Source organism: Trematomus bernacchii, unplaced genomic scaffold (assembly GCF_902827165.1).
Source record: "Trematomus bernacchii unplaced genomic scaffold, fTreBer1.1, whole genome shotgun sequence".
NCBI lineage: Eukaryota > Metazoa > Chordata > Actinopteri > Perciformes > Nototheniidae > Trematomus > Trematomus bernacchii.
Window position 1 is genome coordinate 24,820,594 of NW_022987739.1, and position 12,694 is coordinate 24,833,287.

Below are 12,694 nucleotides of genomic sequence, written 5' to 3' on the forward strand. Positions count from 1 at the left end.
GGGCTGCTGGTCTACTCTTTGATACGCCCCCTGACATTAAACCTGCTGGGGGCCTCATAACCAACAGGTGGCTCCATTTTTGCAGTTTTGAAAGATGCTGTCATTTTAAAATGAAGGCAGTGAAACGCTCTCTGTTCTTACAATTAAAATTCCTTCATTCATGCAAAAGAGTGCTGAACAGGGGCGGCGCCAGGGGGTAGCTTGGAGTTGCTATAGCAACTCCAACAATTGGCCTAGCAACGGCTTAGCAACCCCATTGTTTTGTTATGAAAATGTATCTATATATATTTATACACATTCTCTCGAGATCTATCAGGGGTCATTGTAAGTTAAAGCGCAAACTGTTACTTGGCTAATGTTGTTATAATTCTCAGTATGTGAACACAGATCGAAAATGGAAAGATTTCTCACAAGTCCGCGTAAACGGCCGCGATCTCCAACGGAGCCGGTCCAGCCGGACAACCCTGTGTGTGTGTGTGTGTGTGTGTGTGTGTGTGTGTGTGTGTGTGTGTGTGTGTGTGTCTGTTTGCGGTGTGGTGATGAGGTTAAATGCCACAGCATGCCAGTTGGAACAGTGAACGATCGCTATTGTGTACGCTTAGGGTGTAATGGTATTATACACAAATATTGTAGGAGCACAGAAACAGTGTTCAAATTCTGCTTTTACAAACTTATTTTGGTTGTGTTGCAAAGTAATGTTATAAGTGTCAAAGGAATGTTTTAATGTAAATATTAATGATAATATTGTAGCGTGTCCAAGTTAATAGTTATTTCAGTTATCAGATGTGCACAGTTTAGTACATTTGTAAAGTTATTTAGGCAATGTTGTTGGTGGGAGTTAGGGAGAGACCGCCCCTTCCAGGTGTGTGTGTGTGCGTTTTCCGGCGTGTGTGTAGGGAGTACGAGACGGTAGGAGTTGTGTTCGAGTGTGGGGAAAAGTCATGAGTGTTATACTATTGATTGGCTCTGTAAGGCGTGGCTGTGGCCGTCAATACCATAAAATAAAGAGAACGTTTTCGACATTGAAGGCTCATAATCTGTGATCTTGAATAGCGGTGAACTCTATATGAACAGGCTCGTGCTTGGCCCACTGGTATTGTTTGTTTATTTATTTTGAAAATTAACTAGCAACGCCGTGCTGTCATATAGCAACTACTAAACTACTGCAGCAAAAAAATCCTGGCGCCGCCCATGGTGCTGAAGCAACATGCAGCTGGTCAGATTGACTTTTTATGCTGCCAGATTTAATGGTAAATTGGTAAATCAAAGACAAATGACTAGTAATAAAAAAAAAAACATGTATAAATACACAAAATTAACCATCAAGACTCCAAAAACCCAAAGTTATGCAGTTTATTATACACAAATTGTGTAAAAATAATTATTTGCAGTTGGCACAATGGTTTCATCTTGGAACCCATCGGTTATCGTTTTGATCGTTTGTCCAAATGTATTGTCCATCTGCTTACCAAATAAACAACCACAACAAAGGCCAACCTTTCGAGTTTGGCTCACTAGTCTACACCATTAAGCTTTTATAAAGTTTACTTTTACTTCAGTGTACTTGTATTGGACTTTTTGTAATGGCGTTATCATAACAATGGCTGAGGACTCTAGGGAATTCTTTAAATAAACTAAAAACTGTTTGGTTTACTATGTAAACAAAGAATAGACCTGGAAGTGGAAACTATCTTATTTAATGTTTTAAATGAGGGATCTCTAGAGTCAAAGAGGGCTTCAGTGGAATATGTTTGATGGGGCTCTCTGGTGGTAAAGTAATTGATTGACTGTCAAAGATTTTATTAAAGTTAGTTCAGTTCTCTTGACCTGAAAACCAGTGAGAAACTCTGTTATTTTAGGGGATTTGAATATGAACCTCTTTAAATGCATTTAGTCGGATTACATGTGTGTATAATACTGAAAATAAAAGACACCACACACTTTGGACTGGAGACAGGAAGTGTATACCACTTTAATGCCCATGTAAGTCTGGACCATAGACCGAGAGCCGAAGTCCCTCCCTTTCTGGTGGACCTCCATGGGACCTTATTTCGGAAAAAGTATGTATTGAAGTCAATGGAGAGAGAAAGATTATCTTTCGATCACGTTTGAATTGTGCCACGAATTACACAAATGATGTTTGTCAATTTAAAACATAATTTTGCAAGTAAAAAAAAAAAAAGATGTGTCGTAAAACTGTGAAGTAACACTTTTTTTTGTGTGAAACCGCTCAATGAACTACATCTCCCGTCTCGCACCACACACCAAGACGGCCGTCACGTTGGCACATTTCACTTCTTTCTTTCAGAATGAGGCGAAAAGTATTAAACGAGGAGAAAATCACTACAAGTCTGGGCATGTTGAGAGCTGTACATACACAAAAGGGGAGTTAGTCGGTTCGTAAGAGCCAGCATGTGGGACCGGGATTCTGGGATTTGTAGTCTTTCTAGTTGCATATTTTTCATAGTCTTATATTTCAACAGTTTTAGGAAAAACTGTGACTTTTTTGACATGGAAATTATTTTTGTAAGATTGACAAACATCATATGTGTAATTCGTGGCACAATTCAAACGGGATCGAAAGATACGTTTTCTCTCTCCATTGACTTCAATACATACCTTTTCCGAAATAAGGTCCCATGGAGGTCCCCGGAAGGGGAGGGACCCGAGCTTGTGCCTCGTCGTTCTGATAGCTCCGCCCCTTCGCTCCAACCCCCCCCCCCCCCCCCCCCCCCCCCCCCCACATCTACAGGTGAAAATTACTTTAGCGACACATTCATCGCAAGAAGTGTAGCAAAAGTCAAGGCCGCAGTTTCGTCGATTTATACTGCCACAGAGCAGATTCGTGAAGTTGTAATTACATTACATTACATGTTACTTGTTAGACGCTTTTATCCAAAGCGACTTACATACTCAATACTGTGGGCAATCCCCACAGGAGCAATCTGGGGTGAAGTATCTTGCTAACGACATGCTGCCTGACTGTAGTAGGGTTTGAACCTGTGACCCCCTGATCCCAACACCAAGGCTCTATCCACTGCGCCCACACGCCTAATGACTGATTTGAGAGGTTGTAATAACCAAGTTGCAGTTGTAATGGAAAATATATTTAAAAAATATATATTTTTCTGCAAGTGAACATTTCATCAGTAAATTCATTTTTTTTCCTATAGAGTGGCGAAGTCCCTCCCCTTCCGGTGGACCTCCATGGGACCTTATTTCGGAAAAATTATGTATTGAAGTCAATGGAGAGAGAAAGATTATCTTTCGATCCCGTTTGAATTGTGCCAGGAATTACACATATGATGTTTGTCAATTTAAAAGATAATTTTGCAAGTAAAAAAAAAAAAAAAGTGTTGCAAAACTGTGAAGTAACACATTTGTTTGTGTGAAACGCTCAATGAACTACATCTCTGGTCAACAACACACGTCACCAAGATGGCCGTCACTACTGTCTTGTCAACAAAACGATTGACTACCCTCACTATCACCACAATGAAACACGTCCTGAAGAATGTCATGCAAAGCTGCCTGCCTGCCTTCCTTTGATTCTCTCTGAACTGCCTGGTCGTTTTAATGTTTAATGTCAACCATTTGTGCAGATAGCATGAAGTAGAGAAGATCGTCGATGCTAGCGTTAGCGTTAGCATTTCTCCCCCGGGCTTAAATTGTGTATTATAGAATGATCACACCGGTGACAGTACTCTTCAAAGGGTTCACGAAATATGACTACTACTCTTACTGTTTAACATTTTGGGTTACTTCATGTTACTTCATGTTAAGGCTAATAAAAATGACAAGGCTGTAATGCTAACTAACGTGCTAGCTACTAGCTAGCTTGATCCAGACACTCGTGGTCCTTTCATCAGACGGGAAGCGAAAGAACGAGCAAGACCCATTGTTGGTATAATAACAACCTGGTACTAAGCACACAGGCATCTTGTTAAAGTTATCTTATCTTAGCCAGCGCCATATAGCAGGGTTGCCAACTTTGGGTACCTGGCTGGAGTGAGATTTTGATATCATGGGTTTAATTCGGTTTAATTGCACTTATGCACACGAAATGACTGCTATCGTGTCAGCAGCGGGACCTTAGCATATAGGATATATATACAATATATGCAAATACACAATAATGGACACAGACTATAAAGGGCACACAGTTTCATTCACTAATGAAAGTCAAACATGTTTGTTTCCACTGTTTTATTGTGTGCCTGTCGCGATAAGCAATTAATTGACTTATCGTACGATAAATAAAAATGAACTCGATAACTTTTCTGACCTCGATAAATTGCCATTTACATGAGGATGTGACTAGTAGTTTGAAAGGATGTACTTGAATTATTATTATATATTATCATTATGTCAGTGATCTTTTAATGGTCATACAACGGTGCCGACAATATTATCGTTTATCGCAATCATTTCCGGGAAAATGTATCAAACAAAATTAATTATCGTGAGAGGCCTATACATGAAACACACACACACAAACAAATCTACAGACTTACTCCAAACTGCCAAATATATTAATTAACACACTCTCACTCTCATATACTCTTTGACTCTATTTTGGCCTAGTAGAACAATAAGCAGCAGACTTTTACTTTTTTATCATTTCTACTGGATTTTAGATCTGCGCAAGCGCAATACGGGTCGGCAGTTGCGGCTCCAGAGTATTTTTGTTGGGTAATCTATGGTAGGGCTAACCCATACAGTGGTGGGGCTCAAGTCAGTATTTGCAATGTAATTACATACACGCTCCCCCCGACAGTGAAACGCCACGCGTGAGGTTTAGATTATTTCCCTGTCTCAATCCAAATTGAACTGTATGAAATAAAAAGGCACATTTGTCTTGTAGTAAATAAAAAGGGCGACCTGGAGCCAATCCTGCAATTTCCCCACGAGTGAAAGAGTTGACATGCTGAAAACCCAACCCCTGCAGGGGGACTGGGGGGATTCTCCCCCAGGAGATTTTTTTTAAATACTAACATAAAATACACATTCTGGTACTCTCTTGAGAAGAAAAATAAATAAATCTATTACTACACGACATATTTAAAAAAATGAATGCCATTTTAGTTTTGTGTTACTTTGTTCTGAAAGCTGAACCTGCTGCTCCTCACAGAGAGAAGAGGGAAGAGGCTGTGTGAATTACTTTACATTGTGGATAAGGGTGGATAGCCCCCATTGTTCTGTGTGTCAAAATGAAAGACAGCACACACACACCTATCAATCATCAAACCGTGGGGTCTTATTTCATTACGTGTTGATTTCTATCAACACGTAATGTTGTATCGATGTATCGAGATGTACTACCGCAAAAGTATTCTCCGTCGGGACTTCCTGCAACAACACCACGCCGTTATCGTGATTCTGATTGGCCAGAAGACATTATCAAAGATGTTCTATTGAGAAGACGATCACTACGTGACAAAAGTTTTCAAAACCGTTTCTAGTCTTCGGTATTCTTGTTTTTGGCGTGAGAATAGTTTGGGCAGCGTGAGAGCGTGAGATTGAGAGTGAAAGCGTGTGTCACACGCCAGATGCGTGAGAGTTGGCAACCCTGAATATAGATAGATTATATCTATATGGTGCTGATCTTAGCTATCTCTTAGTGGAGGAAAACAATTGTGACATCACTTACGCGACTCTGGGATTTGTAGTCTTTCTAGTTACGTATTTTTCATAGTCTTATATTTCAACAGTTTTACGACAAACTGTGACTTTTTTGACATGGAAATTATTTTTTAAGATTGACAAACATCATATGTGTAATTCATGGCACAATTCAAACGGGATCGAAAGATACGTTTTCTCTCTCCATTGACTTCAATGCATTATTTTTCCGAAATAAGGTCCCATACCCCGGAAGTAAGTGGGAGGGACTTCGCCACTCTATAGGACAGAACGCTAGAAGCAGCACTCACTGCAGAGACCTGTCCCTCAAGGTGACCACGCCCCAATTTATGCAAAAACGTTGACCTAATATAACTAAAAGGGTTGCGTTATAAAACAATTCACCCCCCAAACAGTAGTCATGAAGGGGGAACTATACAGAGAATATGTTTTTTTGAACCACGATGTAAACATGTTTATTTCTGCTGTAAAGTTGGTCATTTTAACATGGGGGTATATGGATATTGCTCCCTTCTGCAGACTGCTCCTACTGGCCACTAGATAAACTGCAGTTTGAGGCACTTCCTTATTGGCCTCCCGGCTCTGCCCCAGAGTTTGCCGCTTGGTCTGGACATATGCATTAAAAAGTCCAATTGTCACTTTTAAAACATAAGTCTCTTTTTTCAATCAATTACTTAGTTAAAACCAAAGACTGATTATATAGGTTAAAACTGAAGGAAAGTGTTGCCTTGACAACGCCCAAAACCTATTTGTATACTCCCGCGTGACTGCAACTTCCTGCGCCTGCGCATTACACAGACCAGGAAGCATGCTGCCAGTCATGTGACAATAACACAACTCTGCTCAGCACAGACTCCTGCAACATTTTGCTGATACTCCCCTCTTTATTACCATTTGCACATTTCAATGCGAAACGAATATAGAAGAAGAAGACTGTCAGTAAGTGGACATAAAGAGAACTTTGCCCAGCATTGCCTTTCAAGCGTAATTTGAACTATTTTGTGTTGTTCCATTGTCAATACCAAATATGCTTTGTCCTCAAATATTGTAACATATTTGGTTCCATATAAATCTGATGTAAACGCTAGTACAGTTTAGCTTCCGTAACGCCGGTCTCCCCCGCTGCTGTCATCAGGTTAAAGTGCATCACGCGCACACACGCACGCGCTACACTCAGGGTCGTTGTCCCCTTCAGTGAAGCAGCATGGCTCCGTTGAAGTTCTGTGCCAATATTTCCTGGCTCTTCACGGAGCTTCCTGACTTCCACCAGAGGATCTCCGCGGCTGCTGCGGCCGGCTTCCAGGCGGTGGAGGCGGCCTGGCTGTACGAGTCCGACTTGGAGCAGCTCCGGAGGGCCAGAGAGGCTGCGGGGGTGGAGCTGGTCCTCATCAACACTCCGCCAGGTGACCCTAACTCCGACACACTGACTTTTAAATTAAGTCAGCAGCTGTTCTTTTCCACCAGAAACCACTTTAATAGATAGTTGTTATAGCATGATGACGGTGGTAATGAAATACTTTATGTGATTTGCAGGAGATATAAAGGGAGGGGATCTTGGTCTCGGAGCAGTTCCTGGGAGAGAGGCAGAGTTCAGACAGGGTCTGGACCTGGCTTTGAAGTATGCAAGAGCTTTGGAGTGCAAAAGGTGGGGAATTGGCAGAGTAAATATGTATTCTTATCTGTTTTCAACCATAAATCTTTACCCTGAAATTAGTATAGTACATCAAATGTGTTTTTCATAAGGCTAGTTTCCTTATAGATCACATAAACATATGCAATGTGCTGCATCAATTTTACAAGGACCCTCCTGTGTTGTTTCCGCTGTGCTGTCGCTGTCCTGCGGCCATGACAGATGAACACTGCAACAAGTTTCCATTCTGTACTTTGCCCTGCTCAGCTCTCCCCCTCCCTGCTGCTGAAACACATCGACACAGCCTCAAGCTGCCACCTCCATGCTGCACTGTAGAGGATGTATTGCACGGTTAATAAGAAGTGCTTAGTTTACTCCAGACACGATGCCTAGATTTTAGGCTAAACTATTCAGTCTTGCAGTGCAGACAATTAGCTTCTCATAGTCTGAGAGTCCTCAATGTGCTTTTGAGTCTTTCACTGGTCAGAGGTTCAGGTGGAATGTTGGCTCTGTTTCTGGTTCTGGTTTCTCCCAACTCCACACAGGGTCTTTGGAGCTCAGCCAGAGTTATCTTCAGGTTTTTATTCCCCTCTCCTGACACACTTTCTCTGAGCTCTGCGATGTAATCAAGATACAAGTGTGTCTTTCCATATGTCCATTCCAATTCACCACAGGCTGTCTCCAATCAAGCTGTAGATACATCTCAAAGACGATCAAGAGAAATCACTTGATCCTTCTTTTATGTCACATTAAATAAAAAGTCTATATTACTGAGACGCTCTGTCTTCAGGGCTTCTGCCTCGGTGAGGAGGAAACATCTTTACCAGGGTTTCAACTTTTCGTGGTTGTATTTATGCATTTGGTATTTTCCATGATTTCCCAGAATCCACCTGATGGCAGGAAGGGTTCCCATGGGCTCACAGAGAAAGGCGGTTGCCAAGGAGATGGAGGCCGTCTTTGTGCAGAACCTAAAGTATGCTGCTGATATCCTCTCTAAGGTAGGCGACCTTTACTGGGCAACAGAACAACAACTCTCAGCACAATGAATTAAGTCGAACTGGATTATTGCATAAATATAGTGCAGCATGAAAAATAGGATATATGTCAAATTAAAAGTATGATTCCTGCACATACATGAACAGTATTTGGTTGCATTGCTCTGCATATTGTAGTGCAGTTGTTTCACTGCATGCGGTATATCTCAAATGTGTTTTTTTTTTTAATTTAAATATGATTTCCTATTAACATATATACCTTTCATGCCTTTCAGTGTTCAGAATGTTTCAAACTGTCAATTTCCTCACAGGAAGGAATCACGGGTTTGATAGAACCAATCAACACAAGGATAACAGATCCCAGGTATTTCCTGGACTCTCCTCATCAGGGTAAGACGCCTCGTCCCACTGAGATCAAATCAACCAGCTTATAGGCAAAACTGCACGAAACAGAATGTAGACCGGACCCTCTTTAACCAGCATGTAGACCTCACCCTCTTTAACCAGTTGAGACCTCACCATTGCTAACCAGCATGTAGACCTTTCCATTGTCCATCAACCAGTATACTTAACATATTTTATTGACGACTCAAATGAGTTGACCTCTTGGTCTATATTTGTTAGCATTAACATTTAAGTCGCTTTCGATAAAAGTGTCAGCTAAACGTAATGTCAAATGGTAATATGTTTCCTTTAAAAGCTATAAAAAGTAGGCAGTCATTTTGCAACCATTAACAGATGTTACACAAATATATTGATGTAAGTGCACAATGGCACATGATGTAATTTAATGTCACATTTGAACACTCCTTACATCATCATGAAAGGATGCAGACAGAACAACATGTGTCTGGTTGTACTGTGCTCAACAGATTTGATTATTTACAGTACAAGTATGCCAGTTATTTTATAGTATGCAACTTATTTCTACTATTACTTTAAAAATGAAAACACACCTTCTGTTTTTTCCTATATAATGTCTTTCTACCTGCCTCGAGTAATGTTTCAGATCATCCTTTTTTTTGTCTGCAGCTGCTGAGATACTGGAGAAGGTTGGAAAGCCAAACATTAAGCTGCAAATGGTGGGTGCTTGGGAAATATGTCTCAACTTGAAAGTATAAAAACGGCAAACTATGTTAAAAGTTGACTTGATTTACCAGACGTCTGAACTCTTTCAGGACGTCTTTCACTGGCAAATAATGGATGGAAACCTGACACAAAACATACACAAGTATCTTCCGCTTATTGGTGAGTAAGGCACCTGCCCGGGCTTCTTTGCCCCATATTTTGAATGTCTGAAGAATATAGTTGCTTATATTATAACATTCAGTTTACAGTTACAACTAAAAGATCCAACCTGTGGTTCTAAAACTTGGTTAGAAGATGGGCTGATCATTATTTGTCCTCTAAATATTTTATAACCCAACCAAAAATAAAGGAGAAATCTGAATGGCTTATTAGAGACTTTATTTAGATCAAACTCTGCCTCAAACAAAAGCACAAACACAAAAAAAGAATTGGAGAAATGTGCGTTTCAAGGTCCACAGGAATTGTCTTCTCAAAGCAGTCAGTACAAAATAAATACATCTAATGTCAGTCAACAAAGCAAAAATACAATGTAAGGAAACAATGCCTTGCAAAAAGACCAAAAACATCCTAAAAAGAATAAACTCACCGATAGTCGAGACTGGTAAAACATACTCTAGCTCTGCTGGGCGTCCTGCTCGGGATCCTCAGACTCCTCATGGTTTCAACGTTCCTTTAGCAACGAGCTAACTGCTTCTTCTCCAACTAAAACAAAAGCTACATTTACCAAATATTCCCCAGACCACGCCCCCTTACACCTGTGTTGGTCAGCACACCTGATTTATGGGAGGAGACAAGTGTTACGTGAAAAATCTGTGTTTTCAAATAGTTCGACAAACCTATTAGTATTTAGTTCTCTTCTAGGCAGGTCTGGCAAAAATACAACCTTGATTGTCATCATTCCTAATAAATGAAATCAAAAGAGTTTAGTGTTCGCCAAACCTTGATGATGCAACGACAAAAGGATGGTGGCTTTGATCGACTGGTTATTCTTTTGGAGAAAGAAAATATGGAACATTTTGAATAAGAGACGTGGCTAAATTAATTCAGACCCAACAACCCAGCTGTGCTTGTGCCTCTTCAGCTGATAATGATATACATGTTTCTCAGGTCATGTTCAGGTGGCTCAGGTTCCCGGTAGGAACGAGCCTGACAGCGCCGGAGAGCTGGACTACAGATACCTGTTCAACACGCTGGAAAGGCTGCAGTACCAGGGATACATCGGCTGTGAATACAAGCCTCTGGGTCAGCACTCTCTGTATTCCAATATCATGACACCCTGTCAGGAAAAACATGTTCTAATGGTCTCTGTCTCCCTCAGGCTCCACACAGGAGGGTCTGGGCTGGATCAGAGATTACTGCACACACAGCGAGTGAGGAGCAGGGTCCCGTCACGCAGCTGTGTGGGCTTCAAGTTTCCTGCTTAAGGATTGGTATACTTTTTTACTACTTGAGTCATTTCACAAACCAACATTGAATTGGTACACTTATAATTGTTATGATTTAATTATATTGTTTTACTTATTATACCATGTAGATATTAAGAATTGTCCTGTAAAAAATCAATACATTGTTATAGTTTTAATAAATGAACTTGATAAATTCTCTAAAACTTGTGAATGATTGGAAGTGAGAGGAGACTTTAGCAGGAAAGCTGATTTTCTGTATTCTGTTTAAAGACTGTATGAGATAAGAAGATATATATAAGAGGTGGATATTGTCACCTTGTTGTTTGATGGATTTTGTTTTTATGCCTTGAGTGTGGCATTTTGGCCGTCGCCATCTTGTTTTTTGGAACCAGAACTGACAAAAGAGGATGGGGCTAAGCACAACCAGACGCAGAATAGAGAACCGCAGTGACGCGTCCTAAAACCCTGAAGTAAGTTAGCATTTTTACCACTGCCGGTTGCTTCGACAAAAAGCAATGCAATTTCTCCATAGGATTTTGGAAAATAGCTCGAAACAAGGTCTGTGTTTGACACACATTGAAGAGACATATCACGTTTTGTTCTACGACATTAAATACATCAGCAGTGACCCCACTGGTGATTTTTGAAGAGTTTACGTGTCTGAAAAACGATGGTTGTTACCAAGTGGCTGAATAGGACTACAGAAGTTGTCCAGGCCGTTTTACGTCATTACACCGAACACGTAAAACACTCCCGCTAAGTTTGTTTGCCCTGTTCTGCTTGAAAGCAAGTACCTGCCTCCTGCAAACTGTTCAAACAAACGCTTCAACTTGTACAATTTTGAATCTGTAGTTTTGAATATGGATCTTAAGTTGGCGTGACGTTGAAGCAGCGACCCTGCTGTAGTTCGTTTATAGCATAACGTTAGCATTTTGCTTCTGGCGACTAGATTTATGATTAGAAAATTATAAAAGTAGGGTAGACATGTGGATATTATCCGGCTGAACAAAACGTGATCCGTCTCTTAAATGTGTGTCAACCACAGACCTTATTTCAAGCTATTTTCCAAAATCCTATGGAGAAATTGCATCGCGTTTTTGACGAAGGAACCGGAAGGAGTTTACTTCCGGGTTTTAGGACGCGTCACTGCGGTTCTCTCTATAAGACATCATTATTTAATGCTACCAAAAGTAATAATGAACTTTCATGAAGTAAAAAACACTTTGAGGTCGAAGCTCTACGATGAAACAGACAGCACCCAAACCACACAACACCATTAGCAACCTGTCAATCACAAGGTGGCCTTTAGTATATGTTGCTCTATCTTCTATGTTATCTCAATGGCACCATCATTTACTGACTGATCATCATGCTGTATTGAAAATGACTTGAAACTACAGATTGAGACCATGAACACATCAGGAAAATAATTACTGGGGTAATACTTTAAAGGTCCCCATATATACTCTTTTTCATCAATATATTATAGGTCTGAGATGTACCTGTCTCTGCAGTGTTTGGCTGAAACACCAAACAGATCATTGTAGCACCCCTCTGTTTCCGCCCTGTTCCTAAAGTGCTGATTCTGGGTCTGTAGCTTTAAATGCTAATGAGCTGCTGCTGGCCACGCCCCTCTGTGAGATGATTGGTTAAAAAACCCACAATAGTGCTCTAGGAGGAGATTCCGGTGATAAGGTGGGTGGTGTTCCCTTGGCTGGTCATTGGCTAATGGTTGTATAACCCCAAAAAACATTGTGACATCACAAAGTTGCCAAAATCTGATCAGCTAACTTTCAGAAGAAAAATGAAAAAGTGGATTTTGCATAATAGGTAACCCTTAAGAGAGAACTAGGGTAATTTTCTCATAGACTTCTATACAACTGGAATACTTTTTACCACCAGGAGTCGCTCCCTGTTTGCGAAAGAAATAA

At 40.7% G+C, this 12,694-nt stretch overlaps 1 protein-coding gene across 1 annotated transcript; it reads left to right on the forward strand.

The window, feature by feature from the left end:
* Positions 1-6,460: 6,460 nt before the first annotated feature.
* hyi (hydroxypyruvate isomerase) lies at positions 6,461-10,916 on the forward strand. The gene is made up of 9 exons (XM_034146386.1): positions 6,461-6,582; positions 6,779-7,046; positions 7,177-7,288; positions 8,157-8,271; positions 8,580-8,658; positions 9,301-9,350; positions 9,447-9,516; positions 10,465-10,599; positions 10,676-10,916. The coding sequence occupies exons 2-9, from the start codon at positions 6,848-6,850 to the stop codon at positions 10,729-10,731; spliced, it is 816 nt and encodes a 271-aa protein (XP_034002277.1). The 5' UTR covers positions 6,461-6,582; positions 6,779-6,847; the 3' UTR covers positions 10,732-10,916.
* Positions 10,917-12,694: the final 1,778 nt, after the last annotated feature.